General features: G+C 34.1%; 2 protein-coding genes across 2 annotated transcripts; one reads left to right on the top strand and one right to left on the bottom strand.

The window, feature by feature from the left end:
- Nucleotides 1–3382: 3382 nt before the first annotated feature.
- On the bottom strand, nt 3383–6458 carry LOC136209878 (uncharacterized protein At4g15970-like). Its single transcript, XM_066001492.1, has 5 exons — nt 6010–6458; nt 5074–5439; nt 4149–4630; nt 3939–4056; nt 3383–3735 (listed from the first exon to the last, which is right to left on the bottom strand). Exons 1-4 carry the CDS (start codon nt 6280–6282, stop codon nt 3993–3995), a joined length of 1185 nt encoding a protein of 394 aa, XP_065857564.1. The 5' UTR covers nt 6283–6458; the 3' UTR covers nt 3383–3735; nt 3939–3992.
- Nucleotides 6459–15247: 8789 nt separating this feature from the next.
- Nucleotides 15248–20927, top strand: LOC136208311 (uncharacterized). The gene is made up of 7 exons (XM_065999134.1): nt 15248–15602; nt 15727–15773; nt 18932–19082; nt 19170–19347; nt 20042–20171; nt 20260–20436; nt 20531–20927. The coding sequence occupies exons 1-7, from the start codon at nt 15353–15355 to the stop codon at nt 20693–20695; spliced, it is 1098 nt and encodes a 365-aa protein (XP_065855206.1). The 5' UTR covers nt 15248–15352; the 3' UTR covers nt 20696–20927.
- The last annotated feature ends 3119 nt before the right edge of the window (nt 20928–24046 follow it).

Consider the following 24046-nt stretch of genomic DNA (forward strand, 5'->3'; position numbering starts at 1 on the left):
GATACTTTAAAAATTCAGGAGGGAATCAAATTTTTGGATAACTTCAGAGAACAAATGATATATTAACCCACGATTTATTTATTTTGAAGCTAATAAATTTTGAGGGGTAAATTACACCATCACCCCTCAATTTGGGTTTATTTTTTTAGTGTCCATACCTTTCAAAATCAGATATAAATTCAATTAATATAAAAATAAAAAATTTCCAACAATTAGAAGTGTTTATAACCGTTTTATGAAACCAATTTTTTTTTAATCACTTAACTCTGATATCTAAGTTAGCAGTGTATAAAAATAGAATACTAAGTAATTGAAAGTAATTGCAACGAATGTGTATAGTACGTAATTTAGGTAAGTTGTGTTATACCTGATTTAGGTTTCCTTGATCCCAAGCGGATTTGGCGAGGCATAGTCCGAGTTGGATTCAGATGCTTTCATGCTGGTGCACGTGTCTAAGGTAGGCGATGTTTCTATTTAGATTAATTTTATGGCTCCTGTCATTCTAAATGCTCTCGTTACCCTATGATGAGGGCACGTGTACAATGATACTATTTTGTATGATACCAGATACCCTCATTGACTCTCGAAACTCTCTAGGGCTTCATCCTTTAGAGGTTTTATAGGGACCATTCATCCAGGGAATGGCTCGATATTCCCTAGATATTTGATTCTCCAGAACAATGAAAGATGTGTTGCGCTATATGTGATCCGTAACTTTTAAAAGTGTGATGATCATTATACTGGGTGATGTCATTGCTTTGGGTAGGTGTTATGACCGTCATTCCATTCCATCAAAAGCACGACACGTGTCTTTAAGCATTTTATCATACACAAAAGTAGGTAGAAAGGCCCACAATTTCCAAGGAGCGTCAACGCTAAAAGTCCTTTCATTGATGGCTATTTTTCACATACTCTTCGATGAACGTCCATAAAAGGGATTTTTTGGCGATGGGTTTCTTTTCGAGACATTTTCCATTTCTTTATGGATTCCGAGCTTCAACTATCCCTTCAAACAAGCGTAAGCTTTCTTTCTCTCCCATTTTCTTTTTTCACTGTATGGAAGTGTTGAAGTAGAAGAACTTTCATAAACCCTTGACCTTAAAAGATATTGCCTCATCCTCTTCCGAAGAAACCAAGAATATGCCTCCTCAGAAACAAAATAATGGAGGATCCTAATGAGGGCATCAAGTCGACTGAATGTGTCAAAACGGGTAGTGGGAGAAGCCGAGTCAAAGGGACGACACGCCGAGAGAAAAAGATGGCTAAAACATGTGGAAACAGAGCCTACATGACGTGTAGATCCAAAGGAGAGTCTTTACCTCCTTATTTTTAATCCACACGTTGTGTGGATATTCCCACATGACTTGTGGACTTTTTAAAAAGGCCCTACAGATCAACCTTGCCCCTATTCCAGCTGTTTCCTAATTATAATTTTACCACCCTTTATTTACAACTTTTACCATCATCTTATTTACAAGTTTGCTGCCCATTTACCCATATCCCGTTTTACCTCTTAAACCTTTCTCATGTTGATTCCTTCGGAGATTGGATAGACACTTTACTTCAGCGACACAACATCGAAGCAGTAGGGAAAGCAAGTATGGTTCTGTGGAGCATATGGAGGTAGTGTAATGCCAGTGCCTGGGAAACAATCTGATCCCAGCCTATAGCTCTCCGTCTGCTTGTCCATTGATTTTCTTGATCAGTACATCAGAGCTCAGGAGTTACAGATCTCCACTTGTTCAGTCGTAGCGTCGGTTGTGCGTAGCATTCATTAGTCTCCTCCACCTCCTAGCCGAATAAAAATAAATGTCAATGCAACTCTCTTTTTTGGGTCCTCTAAGATTGGTTGTAGTGCTGTGGTAAGGGATCACACGGGTAGATTTCTTAGGACTTTTCCAAAGACTTTATCTAGACTTCGTGACTCCACAACTGTGGAGGCGATCAACATTCAAGAAACGCTTTCCAAGGTAGTTCAATGTTAGTTCACCAACGTTTCCCTGGAAATAGATTCATAGTTATAGTAGTCGATGCATTTACTCAAGCTCCTAAGATGTTTTCTGAGTTTGGAAATGTAATTCACTTTTAAAAAACTATCTACAATTATGTCAAGTCATAATTTTGAGTTGTATTAAACTAATAAAATCATTACTTTTAATATATTTTAACGATTAGAGTTTATAAATTAAAAGTTTAGAATTTATAGATAGAGGTTTAAAATTTTTAAAGTATGGTGCATGAGCATACTTTATTTGTTATATATAGCAAATAGTGATATATTAAGAATTAAGTTTGATAATATGATTTAATTGTAATTTTTAATTAATTATAATTATTCATGTATAAAACCCATTATTTTATTTGTAACATTATTAAAAAAGAAATTAAAAGTAGATTTTATAAAACTACAAACTTTTAGAAATAAAAATACCGAGTGCCTTTAAATTAAGAAAGTACAATCATAAATTCATAATAACATATTTTCATCATTTAGAGTTCTTTTTCGGGGAGTTATCATTGATATTTTTTTTCTTCTTTTGTCTCTTTTTTCATATGTTTTTATTTTCTCTCCTAATAATAGAAAAATAGGATGTTGTTATATCGTCACTGCAATCGACAGCAAGTGTTTCTTTTAAGTTTTAGCAATGATTGTAATATGAAATTAGAATGAGCAAGAATTTATGGGTTGTGGTTCATTTGGCAATACAGATTTGATAACTTGCTGGATCCGCTTTGATATTCTTTGCCGGAGTTACCTGCAAAACAAAACCGGAGACAGGATCTCCGGGAAAACTCTCCGACGATCAAGTCAGTTTTTGTAAGAATGAGTCTATAATTTAACAATAGCTTTGTGGGAAAAAATGTGAACGTACCTCCCCCCTTATTCTTAAGGCATTTTATAGGTGTTTTTTGGATAACCGCCGAGGGCGGTTACTCCTTAGTGGGCCACGTTCTGAGGGCGGTTACCCCTTTTTAGGCCATGTCCCTTTCGTGGCTTTCATGGCAACGAACGTGGTTCTGAGTGGGAGTCTTGACGCTCCGTTTAGGAATTCGGGGCGGTTTACTCGCTGCGCCCGCTGCCTTCATTCGGGTCCCGTCCAATCTTATCCCATGGGGCTTTAATATGGGCTGGGCTTGCGAAATGAATATAACCCGTTTTGGGCTTCGCGGGTTATCAAGATTGAATTTGTTTGTAAGAATCTATGTTGGTGTTAGTGCCTCTATTTCAAAGGTGAAAAAATCAAAGCTAGATGCTGATTTTGACGTTGATATCTCAGTTTTAAAGGAGAAGAAGTTGAATTAACATGATGGTTCTAGCAAAATTGATAAATGGCCATGTCGAAACATAGATTCTCATAAAACATAATTGCTTCCTCATGCATACTGATCAAATAAGATGCTTAAAAAAATAACTAACAAATAACATAATTGCACAATTTTAGCAGAGACTTCTAATTCTCAATACTAATATAGCTACGATGAATATAATAGATCAATCTATTCCTAGAGCTAACTGACAGAACTAGATCAATGAATTCCACAATAACTAATATAACAGTTAGCATTTTATATCTTTCAATTTTAGTACAATCAGATTGTATTCCGAGCTGAAAGTTGAAGACGACTAGTTTCTTTCCCCCAAACTTGAAGTTGCCAACTGGACTTGCAGACTGAATACTTCATATCCCATTGAACATTCCACTGAAGCCTCCTCATGATTAACTTTGTTACAATCTGTAAATGCAACACAAAAAACTAATGTCAACAAAGAACAATAATTCCAACTGGCCATGGCAATAGAAGACACACCACTCAATTCCAATACCCTAGCTCAATAATTCTGCCGTAGAAATTAGAAGGGTTGTGAATGCATTAAGATGTGTCGTTACATTATATGCATAAAAACATGGAGCACGTATCAAAACTCGAAATTTCACCTTCTCATTTTCCTTGCAGCGATCTACAGCACCTCTATTTCATATTCATTTCAATCATTCTCGCAGTTCTAGTTGGACACCCCCTTCCGGATACTCGTGATGATGGAGGGAATCAAGACTGAAATTCAGTTAGCAGAAAACAAGAGCCATTCAGGGGATGCAGATCAAATACAACAATACAATGAGACAAGATTAATACGTCCATCTAACCTGCAATTCTTAGGGACGCTCCAAGAGACTATCAATGATGTTTTCAAACTTGGTGGCAATGACAAAAAGTGTTTCCAGTCCTGAAGCATAATTTTAAGATCATGGAGCTTGCTGTCCAATCCAAGACAGCAATTTGCGTGCATCGTACATACTAAATTTAAATCTTTACTAGGTTCACAAAGCCCACCAAAGTATACTGTGTCCAAGAATCTCATCTTCAACCCAAGATCATCAACAAAAGTATCATTCTTAATTCTATTAAGAACTTCCTGATCATGATTTCCAGGATATGTCTCCTTTGAAGAGTGCCAGAACTTGTAAAACTCTATCGAACGGTTATTGGACTTCACATAGGAAAATCCTCCATTGGGTTTGTTCTCTATACTATCAGAACTGCCTGCAAAATGATCACATGCAATCTGGAAATCCACATCTGAGTAAAACTGTGGAAAAGGATCCCTGAACCACATGACATCGGCATCCTGGGGGAGGAATAAAATTGGTATTGAATTTGCAGAACTTATCAAAAATAAGGCAGCATACAAATATATCAACATCAAAATATAGATAGGAATAGCTTGAATGCTGCACATGCACACAGAGCCCCTTTCAAAATATCCAATAAATGATGCAAGTAATATTGGTGGTCAAAACTGTCTCCTCTCAGGGTTTCTCTCTATATGAGTGTTTGTGTAAAGAATAAAACAGAATAAGAATTTGAATGCCTATATTTGAAAGCAGCGGTGCAAAAGTATGTTTATGACCGTTAATAAAACGCTCATTTAATTGTCAAAAGGTGTAATTCCATTAATGCTTCACAGAACATATTAAAGTAACAAAGTGGTAGAGATGAACAGAGCTACTTATGCATGAACAAGTCAGATTACATTATCATCAATATCTGCAAATGAATTTTCGAGATTACCGTAAAAACGAAATTATACCCCATCTCAAGAATAGACCGTAAAAAGTCAATCCTTCTCCACATCATCTTCAAATAGGAAGAGGTCATAAAATAAGCTTCCTTGCGAAAATCAATCCCCTCAGTGACCAAAGCAAAACAATGATTATGCACTTCTGTACAACGTGTATATGCCTTCTGATCCAATGCAATAATCACCAAATGATTCAAAAGCCTACGAGTGCCTTCCCCTATTCTAAAGCTCGCCAGGAACAGATCAATAACTGAATTTGGAGCTGCCCAAGCTTCATTTAGAGTAGTTAAAATAACAGTCCTATCTTCCATGGCTGCATCTTTCAGTACCATCTCAAGATTTTGCTCATTACTTGCCTACAACAAGAACTATTACCCAAGTCAATAATCGAAGTTCAGCCATAGGTATAAGCTTACTATTTCACACAAACAAACATGACATAGGCGGCAAAAAAAAAAAAAGCAACAAAGAATACACATTTCTCCTAATAAAATAGGTAATTTTAAAGGAATGAGAGATGTTAGGCGGTGCCAGAAAGCGTAGAAAGATAGATTTTCCATCGATGAGTCAAGCTCAAGATCTCATTAAAGAAGATCTTTTCTTCTACAGCAAGGCTAGAATAAGCCCAGATCCATTTCATAAGCATAAGAAAGGATCAATGCAAGTCGAAGTTCGTTGCATAAAATGTGGAAACAACCGCTACACTAAAATAGAAAATAAAAGGCATAACAATGCGATTGCCCTAAGTTCATTAGAGAGAAATTTCGCTAATTACACAAAATGAAGAAGGAAATCATCATCATCGACAACTACAAGCAAACAATTGCTAATATGCGCCAAAACATTCAAATGTCGGCAATAAAAGTGTGAGCCAAATCATTCATTCAATGAAACTAAAGGAAAAAAAAAATTAAAAGCATACTCACAGGAAGAAGATCGTTATCGGCCACGGAAGGGAAAATGTGAGGGAAAGAAACAGGGTAAACGGAGGGAAAAGAGAGGAATCGAAGGGAATCAGTAGCTCCATAGAGAAGAAAACAGCAAATGGAGACGAAAGCAAAGAAAAGGACAGCGCGGGGAAGGGCGGAATCCGGGAAGATTCTGAAGCTAGAAGACATGGTATTAGGTCGGCGAAGCCTGGTAGGCGTCAACAGTTTCCTGCTGCCGTGAAACCTGTAAAATGGTCCAGCACGATTCATGAGGGAGCATGATGGTTTAGGTGGGACTATAAATGTGATTCAGTTAGGGAGAAAGATCTTCCATCCTGATTCTGATATTTATTTGAATTTGTTAGGAATTAATTTGGTCGCATCTCGTCTTCTTTCTTTCTCTCTTGATCACAAAAACTTTATACTGCTGAAAACCAGGAAGAAATGTAAATTCAACTTTTTTTTTTCTTTTTTTAATGTAAATTCAAATTGCTTTTTTTTTTTTTTTTAAGAATGTTAACTAATTGTTAATCTGTTCGGTTGCCTTTTTTACTCTCTAATTAATACATTAATCAAATAATATTAGAATACGAGGCTATTATAAAAAGGCAAAAAGCATCTTGAGGCCCCCGATCTTTCATTGTTTGGTGCATTAAGCTTTCGATTTTTCATTTGGACATATTGAGTCTCTGATCTTTCATTGTTTGGTGCATTAAGCCCTCGATCTTTCATTTAGACACATTGAACCCTTGATCTTTCATATATGGGTATATTAAGTCATTTTGTAAATTAATTCATATATGAGTGTATTAAGAGCCTATTTGGTTCAACTGTTAGCTAATAGATGTTGTTGTTGTTGTTAGCTGTTGTAGTAAGCTGTTTGTTGTTGCTGTTGGTTGTTTGTTATTAATTGTTTAATTATTAGTGTTTGGTAAAATTATACTGAACTGTTACTGTTAGTTTATATTTATTTCTAATATGGACATGTTTTAAATTAATCTACAAATAAATTATAAAATAAAAAATACATTATACAAATTAATAAAAATAAATTGTATAAAAAATAAAAAAATAAAAAAATTGAACGCAACAAAACTTTGTTTTTCGATAATTTTGTTCTAGAAATAAAAATAATGTCAAAAAGGAACACATTTTGTGGAAATAAGAAAGATAATTTTGTCAATAATAAGTAACTACAAACAACTATCCATAAAAAGAACTTTTCGTGAAAAGCTCCAAAATGCTGCAGTGTCCAGAGAAAATATTAAACGATGCGGTTATATTAACCTAACCAAATGCTATGTTTCCTGCAGTTTGGAGTAAAACGCTAATAATTAAACAACTAATAACAAACAGTTTACTACAACCGCAAATAGCTAACAGCAACATCAACATCTATTAGCTAACAGTTGAACCAAACAAGCCCTTAATACACTCATATATAAATTGATTTACAAAAGGACCTAATACACCCATATATGAAAGATCAAGGGCTCAATATATCTAAATGAAAGATCGAGGGCTTAATGCACCAAACACTGAAAGATCGAGGGTTTAATGCACCAAACAATGAAAGATCAGGGGCCTCAAGGTGCTTTTTGCCTTATAAAAATTAACAAAACATAACCCATCATATTAAACTATACTCCTTCCATTCCAAAATATAAGTCAGGTTGTTTCACACAAATTAAGAAATCTAATTAATATAAAGTGAAATTAATAAATTTACATTGATTAACTAAAAAAAATGGCTTAATACATCATTTGCCCCCTGAATTTGTCCAAAAATGTTGATTGACCCCCTGAATTTTCAAAGTATTTCGATAGCCCCCTGAACTTGAATAAAATGTTCAGTTAGCCCTCTGAACTAGCGTAAAATGTAATCAATTGATCACTCGGTCGTAAAAAAGTAAGTTAAATGCGGAAGATGTATTCCACGCATCTTAAAATGTTATTACATAATTAAAAAATAGATTAAAAATGAAGTTATTGTTTGCTCAACTATACAACTTGTCTTCTCTAATATTAAAACCGTATACTACGATTTTGGTCGTTTTACTTTTTTTAAGACTCGTGGAATACATCTTCGACATTTAACTTACTTTTTTACGACCGAGTGATTAATTGATTACATTTTACGCAAGTTCAGGAGGCTATCGAAACACTTTAAAAGTTCATGGGGCCAATCAACCTTTTTGGACAAGTTCAGGAGGCAAATGATGTATTAAGCCAAAAAAAATTCTCTCTCATGTAATGGTTGATGAATAAGTCTTGTAATTTTGAAAAACACATGGATCAAGTTCTTAAAAAGTTAGAAAGACTTATATTTTGGAAAAAAATCCATTTACTCATGACTTATAAAAAGAAATGGAAGGAGTGATATTTATGAAAAAACAAAAACATTTCATATTTAATTTCAAACACTCGTAACACTGTGAAACTTACCAAAACAATTACCAAATAATCAAACAGTCATTTTCTATTATCAAACACCCAATTTAATAGCACATTTGTTGGAGATGCTGTTAAAATACAAAAAGGTCATATGAATCTCTTGACCTGTAAAAACCATTTAATCTCATTCATATATATATATAAAAATTTAGGTTTGCTGTAAAATTTGATGATATTATTTGATTATGTATTAATTAGGGAGTAGAAAAAGCAATAAATGAGAAGATTAATTTATGTTTTATCAAAAAAAAAAAATATTGAATTTGGAGTTTTTAGCATAATTTTTGTGATCAACAGGGAAGAGAAGAAGACCAGATGTGACCAAATTAATTCCTAACAAATTCAATCAGAATCAAAATCAAGAGGATCTCTCTAACTGAATTATATTTATAATCTCACCTAAACCATGCTCCCTCATGAATCGTGGTCCACCATTCTTCTTCTGGTTTCACAGCACCACTTGCCGCCTACCAGACTTCGCTCCTAACGTGTCTTCTAACTTCAGAATCTTCCCGGATTCTATCCTTATCCGGGCCGTCCTTTTCTTTGTTTTCATTATGATCTCCTGTTTTCTTCTCCACGGAGCTACTGGTTCCCTTGGTTTCCTCTCCATTCCATCCGTTTAGTATGCTTTTTCTTTTCATTTTGATTTCATGTTTAGTGCACATAAAGAGGGAAATATAACTATCATGTTTAATTGAATGAATGATTTGGCTCACACTTTTATTGCCGACCTTTGAATATCTTGGCGCATGTTAGTAGTTTTCTTCGTGTAATTAGCGAAATTTCTCTCTAATGAACTTAGGCAATCACAGAGTTATACTTTTCCATTTCTATTTTAGTGTAGCTATTGTTTCCACATTTTATGCAATTAACTACGACTTGCATTGATTCTTATGTTCAATGGCGAATATAGGACTGCTCGGTTGGGGGTCCGATTTTATATGTGGTATGTAAAAAAAAATTGCTAAATCAGTATGTAATAGGAAAAATTTGGGTTTAAAGGACCTAATAGATAAGAAAAAATTAGAAATTTAGATTTAACAAAGACCTAACAAGCCAAAACAATTAGAAATTTAGATTTAAAAAATGCCTAACAGACTAAAAAATTAGAAATTTAGACTTAGAGAAGACGTAACAGGCCCAAAAAAATTGAAATTTTGGATTTAGAGAGAGCTTAACGGGATCAATTTTGGTGTACTAATATAGCACCCGAACTAAATTTCTTGGAAATACGAGGCCGGAATCACCACAACCTTAAATTTTGTGGAGACAGTGTGACCAAAACTACTCGTGACCATAATGGTTCCAGCGGCCGCAGGGTCCGCCCCTGTCTCCGCCCCTGCTTATGCTTAAGAAATGGAAGATCAGGGCTTATGCTAGCTTTGCTGTAGAAAAAACGATTTTCTTTCTCGTACTCGCTTTCCGGAAAACCGGATTTTATTAGTAGAAATGTGTATTCTTTGTTGCTTTTTTTTTTTTTTCCGCCTATGCCATTCTGGTTTGTGTAAAATAGTAAGCTTATACCTGTGGTTGAACTTTTCGATTATTGACTTGGGTAATAGTTCTTCTTGTAGGTGAGTAATGAGCAAAATCTTGGGATGGTGCTGAAAGATGCAGCAATGGAAGATAGGACTGTTATTTTAACTACACTAAATGAAGCTTGGGCAGCTCCAGATTGCATGTGATCCAAGAAAATGTGATGAATTAATATTGTAATAAGTACTTTAATGTTTTGAGATTGCTAATGATTTAAATATTTGTATTTTTTTTATGTTTTAAATGTAAACTTAATGTATTATTTTTTAGTTTGGTAATTATGTTTTGAATTCTAAACTTTTATATGAATCCATTTTATTTAGATATTTGAAATTAGATGTATTTTGATATTGTTTAAAAATTTAGGTTTTGGTAAAAATTATGGTTAACCGTTGATTTTTGGTTAACCAATGAGAATTGGTAGCCGAAAAACCTTACCAAAATCAACGGTTAACCAATAAATATGGACCGATTTTAGTTTAGATGGTTCAAAAACCGTTGATAACGGTTCAGTTAATTTTTTTTTCCCTATGAACCGGTTAACCGAACTGTGCCCATCCCTATCAAATTGTAACATAGTGAACCATGAGGAGACTTCAGAGGAATGTTCAATTGAATATGAAGTATTCGGTTGGCAACTTCAAGTTTTGGGGGAAAAAAACTAGTCGTCTGCAACTTTCAGTTTGAAGCTCAGTTCTGTGACTTAGCTCTAGAAATAGATTGACTTATTATATTCATCATAGCTATATTTATATTAGTATTAAGAATTAGAAAGCCTTTGCTAAAATTGTGCAATTATATTATATGTTGTTTTTTTAAGCATCTGATCTTTCTTTTAATTCTAATTTCATATTACAATCATCGCTAAAACTGAAAAAAACACTTGCTGCCGATTGCAATGATTTAACAACATCCTCGTGATTGTGAAAAAGAACTCTAAATGATAAAAATATGTAATTATGAATTTAGCAATGTTTAGTTTTCAAAAGAATGTCCATATCATGGCCCTGTTTGGGAATTAGCTGTTAGCTGATTACATTAGCTGATTTGACTAGCTGATTTGACTAGCTGTTTGTGTAGACCTGTTTGGTAAAAATTAGCTGATTGATAATAGCGGTTTGTGCAAAAAGACGAATAAGGGCATTAATTTTGGCGCAGGAAAAGAGTGAGTCTATTTATTAAGGTTAAAGAAGTCCATTAATTTTAATATTGCAAAACGCTAATTGAAAAAGCTCCTTTTAAGAGCTTTTTCTAAATTAGCGTTTTCATCCCAAAACTCTCTCTCAAACCTCTCTCCACCAAACACTCCAATTAGCGGTTTCAGTGGTCAAACCTCTAAAGTTGGTCAAAACTGCTCTTTTTATCCCAAAACGCTCTTTACCAAACAGGGCCTATATCTTCTACCCACGTTAAGAGTAAACAATTTATTAGTTGGTGTTTTAACCTATTTCTAGGAATTACAACGGATACAGATTTTGTGAGTACTAATACTATTAGGTCTCGTTCGGTAAAATGTAACGACCTTCATAATGGAATGACCATTACATAGAAGGCCTTATTACCATATTTGGTTGCATGTCACAATTTCATTGTAATTGAATGAGAAAACCTTGAATTAAATTTTGTTGAAGAAATCTTGTAATCCTCGTTACATAGAAAAATGATTTGAATTCTCATTACATTGTCATCTAACCTCTCATATCTCAAATCTCACATCTCAATACCTCTCATTCTTGTCAAAAACGCAAAACGTAGAAAAACATGAAAATTGAAAACGATAAAAATGAAAAAAAAAATGAAAAAAAAAACAAGAAACCGGAAAAAGGAGAAAATAGAAAATAGAAAAAACGGTGAAAAATGTTGCAAAATGGAAATTGAAAAAACGGTGAAAAATGTTGAAAATGGAAATTAAAAGAAACGAGAAATATATAAAAAAAAGTGAAAAAGCGAAAAACTATATACTAATTTATTGATTTCGGTTAATCTAATTTTATATTTGATTTCGATTCGATTTTTCACATTTTTCGTGCTTTTCACGTTTTTCATGTTTTTCGTTAATTTTAATTATATAAATAAAATTTTATGATTGCATTTAATTAGGAAAATATAAGTATTGTAATGGTTATTACATTTCATCATAATTGTCAACCAAACATTGTAATAGAATCACTATTCCATTCCATTACATTACAACTTTGATTACATTACAATCTTGATTACATTACGGCATACCAAACGGACCCTTAGACTTTAATATATTCAGTAGCGTTCACCTGGACCTTGAATGGCCAAATGAATTTGGTCAATCACCGTTGGATCTATGCTCATTATAATCTACACTTTACGATGTTTTAGATATCAACCGTAGGATTAGAATAAGCATAGATCCAATAGTGACTTGACCAAATTCATTTGGTCATTTAGGGTTCAGGGTAAACATTACTGATAATTATACTACTCAAATCTTATATAAAACGGTTTAGGATTACCGCAATATTTTTGTTAATTTGTACTCTTTTAAAAGTTAATGAGTACATATTAAAAAATAGAAGAGATTATGAACTATTTCACTAATTTGTACTTGTTGCTGATTGATCTATTATATTTTTTATTTTTTTAATCAATCTATTATATTATTTAGATTTATAAGTGAAATCGTACAATTTATCATTAGGGAGACCTCCCATTTATAGGTCCCCGATTTTTTTTTTTTATAAAATTCAAAATTATTTCAATTACAATATAAAAAAATGAGATTCTAATTATTAAAAATTATCTCTATAAATAATTATTATCTGAATCTAAATTTAATAGTAATCATGTATTGAAAACAGGAATACACCATGCTAAAAAAAATCGAAAGTCGACAATAATTACATATATTGTTTTTTTTTTCTTTAATCATCGCCACTTAACAACAATAGCACAACATGAATCTCTAAAATTTATTTCACAACTTCTCTTTTAAAAATAATAGGGATACATTACAAATTTATCTATATGGTTATTGAGAGATAGCATATTTAGTGTCCACGTACAAAATAATACAATTTGAAGTCTAACATTTATCAGACAATACAATTTCAAACCTGATTAATAGAAATTGATTTTTTATTAACAGAAGATGTGCAATTTCAAGCCTTATTGGGTGGTCAGAATGCTAGAGGTTAGAAGGTAGCGAGAACTTAATATTGCACATGGATAAAAACTCATCTTTTATTAATAATGCTTGAAATTGTCCCTTTAGTAGGCTTAAGGTTATTTTATTTTATACGTGTAGGCTAAATTCGCTATTCTTTAATAATTATGTGGCTAAATGTGTATCTCATCTCATAATAATATAGTTGTTAATTATTTCGTTCTCTGAAAATTGTCCCAAAAGTTTTAGCTTTATTTGATTATTCTTCATCAAAATTAATTAAATTCTATATATATTAAATTTAAGTTTGTAAAAAAAATGGAGTATCAGAGTTACCTATATCGTCTAAAATACTAGAGTTGTCACTGTTTATCATAATACATGTGGACTAATGAGACTCTCCTTCTTCAAAAGTAACTGCTAAAGTGACGTGGACTAGTCAAAAGAGACATCAATATCATGCATACTCCTACCCGCGTCAAACGTCGTGGTTTTTGAAATCACAAGTGCAATCGTTACTACTAGGGCCGGTCCTGGGTAGGGATGGCAACATGTAATGTACCAGTGGGCACCCGACATTATCAAACTTTAATGGGACTACTCGTACCTGTATAAAAAGATCTGGGATCAAAACCATTCTTGTGACGGGTATGGGAATACCCCCCTAGGGTACCGGTTACGCATCATAAATCTTTTATATTAAAAAGATATTACTATTGTTTTTTAGATGTAAAATGTTTGATTCCAACTCCAACTTTTTCTTCTTTAACCATTGATATTATTAAACTATTTTTATTGATTAAGGTTCAATTTGTTCAATTTTTAGATGGGTGATTTATTAAATTTATATATTTTTTTTTTAAATTTGTAATATTTTTTATTTTATGTATTTATTTTTAACGGGTAAGGGTTTGGGATTGGCACTAAATATACATGTTAGGGTAATAAGATTGGTACGGGTAGTTAAAAAATAAATGGGTAAGGCTTTGGGATTGGAACTACATGAGGGTGCCCTATCTGTTATCATCCCTACCCCTGGGCCTTGAAATGAGGGGCGCAGGTCGAGGTCCATAAAATCAAGGGGGCCAAATTTTTTTAATGCAATACCATGCAGGGTTAATTACAAATACCTACCATATGATTTGATCGATTTACAGATGGGTATCTGTGGTGTTTTTTTATTTTTTAGAAACACAACCTTGTGGTTATCACCATTACCAAAACCAAGGTAAATTGATGGAATCTGTTTAGACAAAAATTTTATTTTTATTTTTATTTTTTAATTCTTCTTAATCCTTTCTCTTTCTTTTTCATCTTCATTCTTTTTTTCTTCTTCTTAATTTTTTTTAATTCTAAAATTTACAACCGTTCGACATTTAGAATTCTGAAGAATTAAAGAAGAAGAAATTTTGGATTTGATTTCAAAATTTCAAATTAAATAAAGTAAAATAATAGGAAAAAAATACAAAATTAGGTAGTTATATTTGGAAATGATGTTGTGTTTGTTTAGTTCTTCTTTTTTAAATTTTTTTTTGTTTTTCTAAACAATATAATAAAAATGTTTAGTTCTTTGGAATAAAAATAAGTAAATTTGTACCAGCTATATAAAAACAACAAAATAATAAATATGAATAATTTGAAGTAAAGAGGCTCATAATTTATATCAAATACTCTATATATATATGGGCCTTTAGGCATTTATTGAAAGGGTCTTTTATATAAAACACATGAATGAATAGAAATTATATTTATGACAATTTAATTAACAATATATCAAAAGCATTAAATATATTTGAAAAATGTCACAGTGATGTAGTTATGAATTTCCTACCTTTTTGGGATTGTTAACGTGATTTGTTTAATAAAAATGACAGTTTTTTAATTTGATAAAATTCAAATTACTTTTTTATAAAGTTGTAGATATTTTTTAAAAAGTGGATGTGAATGTAAATTTTCCTTATTGAAAATTGAAGGGACTGACTATGTAATTGATATAGTCCTAAATAGTTTTTAAAATATGAATTTCTGTGTAATTTTCCCTTTTTTTTTCAGAAAAGGAAGTGGGCTGGGCTATAATTGCTGTTAACAACCCAAACTCTTTCTTCTTTTTCCAAGTTCGTCCTCCTCTGCGGAGAGAAGAACATAGAAGAAGGGTTTTGGGAGCTCTGTACATTAACCGCATAGAAACCTGAAGTAAACGAAATCATAATGGCCGGAGAACAAAAAGATGAGAACAAGACAATGGAAGGAGAATCAAAGTCAGAAAATGGAAATGAAATTCAACCTCAAGCAGCAGTAGCAATAGGAGAAGAGCTGAAAGAGAAAGAGAAGGAAATAGAAAGAATGAAGCCATGGGAGCAGCACGCTGCTGTAATTAGCATACCTCGCTTCGATTACAATGCACCCTCTGCTCTTTCCAATCAATCTCACTCCGGGTTCCTCATTACCTGCTCTATCAGTGCGTTTCCTCTATTTTTCACTTTTCTAATCTCAATTCGTTACTCTTCTTTTGCTTATGCGAAGCGATTATTTTCCTATATTGAATTTGAATTTGAGTTGTGAAATACTTTTCTTTTCATCAGAGAGGGAAAAAAGTGCCACTAAAGAAGCAATTTCCATCCTTGAAAAGGTTTTTCTTACTGAATCTTGCTCTCTTTTGTACCAATCCTTTTAAACATAATACTGCATATGATAATTTCTTTTGTGGTCTTGCTTTGAATTAGTTGCTTCATTATTTAAATTAGAAGTTAGATTGGGTTAATATTCTTAGCTTTTAAAGCTTTGTAAGTGTTTCTGTCAAAGAGAGATTAGAATATTGGAAATCCTCAATTGATTAGGATTTGTAGGAACAACAACAACAAAGCCTTAGTCCCGAAATGATTCGGGGTCGGCTAACATGAACCATCATATAAAACCGTGAAATCAAGTCGGATCAGCGACACAAATTCTCCCCCTCCACTCTGTCCTATCCACTACCATATTTTCCTCAATCCCCAATAAACTCATATCACTCTCGATCACCCTCCTCCAAGTTTACTTAGGTCTTCCCCTACCCCTCACCACTGCATCCCTTTGCCACTCTTCAGTCCTCCTAACCGGCGCATCAAGCGCTCTTCGTTTTACATGGCCAAACCACCTTAGTCGGTTTTCCCTCATTTTATTCTCAACAGATGTAACCCCTACTTTTGTCCTAATTATTTCATTACTCACCCGATCCTTTCTCGTATGACCACACATCCATCTCAACATACGCATCTCTGCCACCAACATCTTATGGATGTGACAGTGTTTAACTGCCCAACACTCCGTACCATATAACAGTGCGGGTCTGATTGCCGTGCGGTAGAATTTTCCCTTCAATCTATTAGGCATGCCGGGGTCACAAAGGAAACCCGTAGCACTCTTCCACTTCGCCCAACCAGATTTAATCCTATGAGCAACATCTCCATCTACTTCTCCATCTGTTTGGATAATAGATCCTAAATACCGAAAGGAATCCGATGCCTGAACCACTCTCCCATCTAGGGTGATTGTCCCTGCCTCCATACTCCTATCGCCGCTAAACTTATGTCTTACTTCGGCTCAACTTAAAGCCTCTAGATTCTAAAGTTTGTCTCCATAGTTCCAACTTCCTCTCCACGCCTTCTTTCGCCTCATCAACCAACACAATATCATCTGCAAACAACATATACCATGGTATACCATCTTGAAGTGAACTCGTTAGTTCATCCATAACGCAAAAAGAAATGGGCTTAGTGCAGAACCTTGATGCACTCCAATCGTAATAGGGAACTCTTCACTCTTCCCAACACTGGTACGTACACTCGTGCATGCTCCCTCATACATGTCCTTTATGATGTCAATATATTTCCGCGAAATGTCTTTCCTTATTAAGGCTCACCAAAGTACTTCCCTTGGTACCTTATCATATGCCTTCTCCAAGTCAATGAAAACCATATGCAAGTCTTTCTTTTTATTTCGATAGTGCTCCATTAATTGTCTCATTAGATGGATGGCTTCCATAGTTGATCTTCCCGGCATAAAGCCAAACTGGTTTTCCGAGATCTTCACCGTCCTCCTTAGCCTTTGTTCGATCACTCGCTCCCAAAGTTTCATAGTGTGACTCATTAATTTGATTCCTCGATAGTTGGCACAATCCTGGACATCGCCTTTGTTCTTATACAAAGGGATTAGGATACTTTTCCTCCATTCTGATGGCATCTTATTGTTTCTCCAAATTTTGTTGAAGAACGTCGTCAACCATTCAATTCCTCTCTCTCCCAAACATCTCCAAATCTCAATAGGGATGCCATCAGGTCCTACTGCTTTCTTCAATCTCATCTTATTTAATGCCATTTTGACTTCACCCTTTTGAATTCTCCGTATGCATTCACGATTTACCATATCGTGAGTGATACTTATATCTCCCACATCTTGTCCGCGATCTCCATTAAATAAGTTATCAAAATAGGACCTCCATCGTTCCATGATATCCTTATCTCCAACTAGGACTTTTTGGTCAACATCCTTCACACATTTAACTTTTCCGAGATCTCGCGTCTTCCTATCTCTCATCCGAGCAATTCTATATATGTCTCTTTCCCCTTCCTTCGTATCCAATCTTGTATACAGATCCCGATTCACCTTTGCTCTAGCCTCTCGTATGACCTTCTTTACTTCCCTTTTAGCCTCTTTGTACTTTTCGTAGTTCTCATCACTCCTACACTTCCCTAATATTTTATAGGATTCTCGCTTACTCTTTACTGCTTGTCGTACTTCTTCTGTCCACCAAGATGTGTCCTTACCCGGTGGCATGCTACCTTTAGATTCCCCTAGAACTTCCTTCGCTACTTCCCTTATACTATACTCCATCTTAGTCCATATCGAATCTATATCTAAATCCATATTACAAGTCCAAATATCTTTTTTGACCATCTCATCCACAAATTTTTGTTGATTCTCCCCTTGCAATTTCCACCACTTAATCCTAGTCTCCACTTGTGGTGTTCGTTTTCTCATACATCTCCTACTTCGAAAATCAAGCACCACTACTCTATGTTGGGTTGTCGTACTCTCACCAGGGATCACCTTACAATCAATATAACTCTTTCTCCAAGCACTCCTTACTAGGAAGAAGTCAATTTGGCTCGCATTACCGTCACTCCGATAAGTCACTAGGGATGTTCTTTTCATAAACCATGTGTTCATGATACTCAAGTCATAGGTTGCTGCTAATTCCAAGATATCATTTCCTGCTTCATTTTTATCTCCAAAACCATACCCTCCATGGACACTCTCAAACCCATCTCGCCTAGAACCCACATGTCCATTTAGATCACCACCCAGTACCATCTTTTCATCCCTAGGAACCTGTTGCACCACTTCCTCTAAGTCCTCCCAAAAGGCTTGTCTTATAGAGACATCTAATCTTATTTGTGGCGCATATGCACTTATGACATTCACAACCTCGTCCCCTATCACAAGCAAACCCATACTGGAGAATGTTTCCAAGCTTTAGGTTATTTGCAGGTGCCTAATAATTAAAATGAAAGCCTTTTAAGGATTTATCATCTTCCACTTAGCATATATCTCTCTATCTTTTTCTTCTCTTCAAAGGCAAATTAATTATCAATTTCATGTTGTTTAAATAAAAGGCTTGTGCATTAAGGCATTTTATATGAGGATTAGAGCAAACTTCATTCTGTTCATTTAAATTCTACCTGAGGATCACAATTAGGAATGCCATTTTCTTGAATATTGATTCATATATTTTGATTTCCTTTGTAGTATACTAGGTCCTCCAATGACTGCAAAGCGTCTGAATGTTTGGAAAGTTCTGATGCAAACGAGAGAATTAAGAGAAGGAAAACATTGATGGATGAAACAGGTGGATTAGATGATGAGGGTTTGAAAGGCACTAGCATTAATGAGGATACAGGTAGTGATTTTGTAAGCAAGAGAACGAGACTTTATAAATGCGCATTTGATGTTTGATTGTTCCCATTTTTGTGTTTCCTGATGATAGATGGGCACTCAAAAGTGAATGATAGAACAGAAGAAACTGGTTTTGCTCTTTCATTAGTCAAGTTGACGAAAAGTGGTTTGCTTCTCCTGACCTGTGTGGGAGAAAACTCTCCTCACACCATAGACATTGTATCAGATATTTTTCAACGTCTGGAATCTGGAAGTCTAAAGTCACCACGGTAAGTTGCAGACAGAATTTTTTTTTTTTAATGCTGTTTCTTATTTAATTATACGGTTTTCCCGTGTTCACAGTTTATGCAATTAGAAATAATGAAACTGCAATATCTGGATGTGTTTTGGTCTTCGCTTTTTGTATGGCATGTATTCTGTAATGCTTCTTCTACTATAGCAAACCCATAACTTATAAAGTCATTGCAATTTATCTAATTAGTCAGAACTTCCGTTTGTTTCCTTTTAAGAATCTTGAATTTGTTACTTGTATCATGTACTGAAGCATTTTTTAGCATTTCATGGTCCGTGTGTGCGTGTGTGCATGTGCCTATGTTACGCTGATGCCAAAGATGAAGTTTATAACTGTAAAATGCAGAGCAAACATCTGGGATTGGATCCAAATCATTGTCCTTTTCAATATGAAAATTCACTGAGATTAAAGTCAAAGGTACCATGAGGAGTTCTCAATTCACTTTGCTTGCAGCCAATACTGAATATTAGTTATATGATTCAATTCAAGTTATCAAGAGAACTGATCTAAGTTTAATGATCATTCTCTCCTAACTATACATCTATATAGTTATATTTCTGTTAAATCTATGTGACTTCAAACTTTGTTTTGATATAATGGGTTTAATGTTGCTTCACTAGAACTTGCTGGTTTTATCAAATCTAATATGGAACCGCAATTCCTCAATGTAGCTGGTGTCATCGGATATTCCCCATTCAAGCTACTTGTCGGCTGGATGAGAAGGAACTGCGATCAGTTGTATCAAAACTCTTTCTTCAATTCATGAAAAACAAACAAGAAAAACTTGCACAACCTATAAAGGTAAGTGATGATCTAGATTGTTAAACAGTGCAGAATATTAGTATATGAATTATGATTGATTAGATTGCAACGATCTTTTGTGCTGTAGTTTGCAGTTGGATATAACAGAAGGGGTCTTGAAGAGGCGCAAGGAAAGGTTGTGAAGGATACGTCAGTTGACTCAAATGTTTGTCCCCTCTTGGACCGGAACAAATGCTTTGAAATTGTGGCTTCTGCAGTTAAAGATGTAGTATCAGATTCAGCTGTTGATCTCAAATCTCCCGAGGCAAGAATTCCTCCCCCGTTTTCAGATATCGAAAATTATATTCTTTTCTCGATCATATTTCTGATTGTTCTAACAATGATGATAAATTGATCAGGTTTCAATTCTTGTTGAGTTGCTGCCTCTATCTGGAGTGCCCAACGGATCATTAGTCGCTGCAGTCTCGGTTCTTCCTCAAAACCTGGTTACTGTGAAGCCGCGGCTCTGTATTAGGCCACTGGATTCTGATAAGAAAAGAATGGAAAGTAATCTTAATTTATAGTGCAGGCATCAACATTCCCACACAATGAATGGTGCTTCAGTTTTAGAAAAAATGCATCAATCAATTTATTCTAGTCCAGTTTTTTCCTCCACCCGAGTTGGTCTTCACACACTGTAGTTGAGCGGAAAGGTATAAATTATTTGTGTTTATATAAAGAAGTTTGTCATATTTTCGTATTTAAAACAAAGTTCTCAAAAACAAAAAATTATTGAAATTTTTTATAGTAAAAAAGTTTATTAGTTGAACAATTTCTTTTCAAGTGAAATACATGACATCAATTAAAAATTTAAAATGTGCTATGTGAAATACAGTCCAAAAAAAAAAGATACCCTTTTTTGTGGAGTTGTTTGATAACGCAATTCAGCAGTTAAAATTAATGTATTAAACATTTATTAATTTTTAGCTTGTTAAAAAATTCATTTAACTCAAAAAAATCATTTATTCTGATAAGTTATATATATATATATATATATATATATATATATATATATTTATTTATTTATTTATTTTTGAGGAAAAGATCAATGCCATTAACGAGGATAATTATCCTTATTGAGTGTAGACACCAACAAATTTAGAAGAACAAATGAAGTAAAAGGATTAGCAAAGAAACAAGCATTCCTGGTTAAAGTATGAGTTGCGTTGTTCGCTAATTTATAATAAAAAGACACCCTAAAATGTGGGTGGTTAGATAAAAGGCATTTACACTCTTGAATTAAAATTCCAAACTCTGTGATATCATCACAAATACCATTAATTATATCAGCAACGGTCTTGGAATCAGTCTGGAAGTCCACATCCTGCAACTGGAGACCTACTGTCCACTTCAATCCATTCAAGAGAGCTTTTGCTTTGATGAGTTTAATAGAATGACTGCCACTCACATAGCCGCTATGACACGCAACAAAGTTCCCCGTGTCATTTCGGATAACTGCACCCCATCCGTAGGACTTGGAGATAGAGAAAACTGAGGCATCCACGTTGCAGCTTAATCTTCCATTATCCGGTTTCTACTAAGTTGCAGCTGGAACACTAACTCGGGCGGGCTGTTGTTGGCAATTTTGTTGCAGAACCAGCCAGCTCTCCGCAAAAGCTAGCCATTGTCGTACTGTGACAGACGGTGGGAGGAGAATTCCGGACCAGAATTTCGAATTCCTCTGCCCCCATATTGTCTAGAAAATAACCGTAGCCTTTCTGATCACTTCCCTGCGAGTTTAAACAACAGAGCTTGAGAACATACTCACCGAATTCTGCATCCTGATCCCATGGTAGTGAGGTTCTCGCCTCTCGCCAACATTGACGTGCATACGGGCATTGCATGAAGATATGGCAAGTGTGCTCAACATTTTCGCCACAGAGAACACATTCAATCGGAACCTCCAAGCCCCTTGATTGAAGACGAAATCTAGTGGGCAGCCAGTTTAGCATCGCCTTCCAGAGAAAGAATTTTATTTTTGGCGGCACCTGAATGTTCCAAAGTTGGATCCATCCCTCCGATTCAGTCCTAATCCGGTGATGGGATATATATGCTTGATACCCGGATTTAACTGAATATCTTCCATTCTCCATATAATGCCATATGATTCTATCCTCTAATTGACTAGAAGGCAGAAACATACCTTTAATCAAACAGGCTTCATCCTCAGAAAATAGTTCATCAACTTTGGCAGTATTCCAGCCAATTTCACCCTGCACCAATAAATCCGAAACCCGATGGTTATCAGCGGAGTGATTATCGATCCATGTGGGCAGAAACTTGTCATTTTGCAACAGTCAGGGATCATCCCAAACTTTTATGTTAGTACCATCACCAATACGCCAACGTAAATTCAGGTTTAGAACTTCCTTAGAACACCAAATGCCCCTCCAAGCAAAACTAGGATTATTGTCTAGCTTAGAGGTGAGAAATCTATTATTAGAAAAATATTTAGCCTTGAACATGCGACTTACTAAAGCATTTGGGTTATTAAGCAAATTTCATCCCTGCTTGCTAAGGAGAGAGAGATTAAAAGTGTGTAAGTCTCTGTACCCTAACCCTCCACAGTCTCGCCTATCACACAATCTATCCCAGTTGGCCCAATGGATCCCCTTCTGTCCGTTTCCTTTCATACCCCACCAGAATGAGTTCATCATACTTAATATTTTAAGTTGAAACTAATATCATTAAATTCAATACTTATTTTTAAACACACCATTTAATACTTTCAACATTTATAAAATTTAATCTTTATTATTTTAGTATTTAATTTTCAGTTTTATCAAACATGATTGACTAATCTGACTAACATTGAACTTGGTAAAATGAAATGGTTGAATAATTAAAAAACGAGGATACAAATTGAATGCTAAGATTTTGTATTGAATTACTGATAGTAGATCCATAATAAAAAAAAAAAAGTGTTTGTGATTGTTCCAGAAGAAATGAAACTCAATTAATATAATTAATTACAAAAATAAAAACTAATGAGAATTTGAATCACAATAATACTGATGAAAGTTTATCGAATGTTTTATCCTATTTCAAATAAATAGATAATGATTTGCACTAAGATTTTTTTTTTTATCAATAGGATTCCATTAAGATTAATTTGTTGTTTTACTTTTACCTCAAAAAGCTATAAATAAAGTAAAAAGATAGAAAATTCTCATTTATTGTTATATATAATACGGTAATTTTCAAAACTAATACATGCTATTAAAATACTCTTCCATTACATATTTTCCAAAAATACCTTTAGTGTATATATAACAAACACTTTCAAGAATCAATTCCATTTTATTTCCAAATCACTTTCAAGCTCTAACATTTGTCTCAAAATCACTCGCAAGCTTCAACAATTATCTCCAAAGATCAAATAAGTTATTTTTAGAAAAAAAACACATATTAATCAATTGAAATGTTAGAACTGTTATACTCAAAGTTTTTATGCATATAATAGTACACAGGTCTAGGGTTTGATGTTCGCAAATTGTAAAATGTGAACACCGAACAAAAATGCGATAACTTCTTCTACATATGCGCATATAGGATTTCATATCGCATCTATAAAATATGTGACACGGCTGATAAAATGCGATAGAATTTCTCATCGCATTTATAAAATATGCGAACACCATTTGGTGAAATGTGATAGGAGTTCTCATTGCATTTATAAAATATGCGATACAAATAATAAAATACGAATCACATATATGTATATGCGCTCGTAAAAGCAAAATGTGAAAGGAAATTTCGCTCAATTTCAAACTACATTTTTCTATGTTTATGACATGATTCTTTTAGGTATTTGACAATGTATTTTGTTCTTTTCAGTATAGTTTGTCCACAAATATTGTTATTTGTTTGGTCTC

This window comes from Euphorbia lathyris, chromosome 10, assembly GCF_963576675.1.
Source record: "Euphorbia lathyris chromosome 10, ddEupLath1.1, whole genome shotgun sequence".
NCBI lineage: Eukaryota > Viridiplantae > Streptophyta > Magnoliopsida > Malpighiales > Euphorbiaceae > Euphorbia > Euphorbia lathyris.

Excerpts from the sequence above, each read along its gene's own strand:
- LOC136209878 (XM_066001492.1), bottom strand. The coding sequence starts at position 6,282 with ATGAATCGTGCTGGACCATTTTACAGGTTTCACGGCAGCAGGAAACTG. Across the intron at positions 5,440-6,009 it reads CCGATAACGATCTTCTTCCT|GCAAGTAATGAGCAAAATCT; the intron begins GTGAGTATGCTT and ends TTCTTGTTGTAG. Across the intron at positions 4,057-4,148 it reads AGCGTCCCTAAGAATTGCAG|TCTTGATTCCCTCCATCATC; the intron begins GTTAGATGGACG and ends ACTGAATTTCAG.
- LOC136208311 (XM_065999134.1), top strand. The coding sequence starts at position 15,353 with ATGGCCGGAGAACAAAAAGATGAGAACAAGACAATGGAAGGAGAATCA. Across the intron at positions 15,774-18,931 it reads CAATTTCCATCCTTGAAAAG|TATACTAGGTCCTCCAATGA; the intron begins GTTTTTCTTACT and ends TTTCCTTTGTAG. Across the intron at positions 19,348-20,041 it reads GGAAGTCTAAAGTCACCACG|CTGGTGTCATCGGATATTCC; the intron begins GTAAGTTGCAGA and ends TCCTCAATGTAG.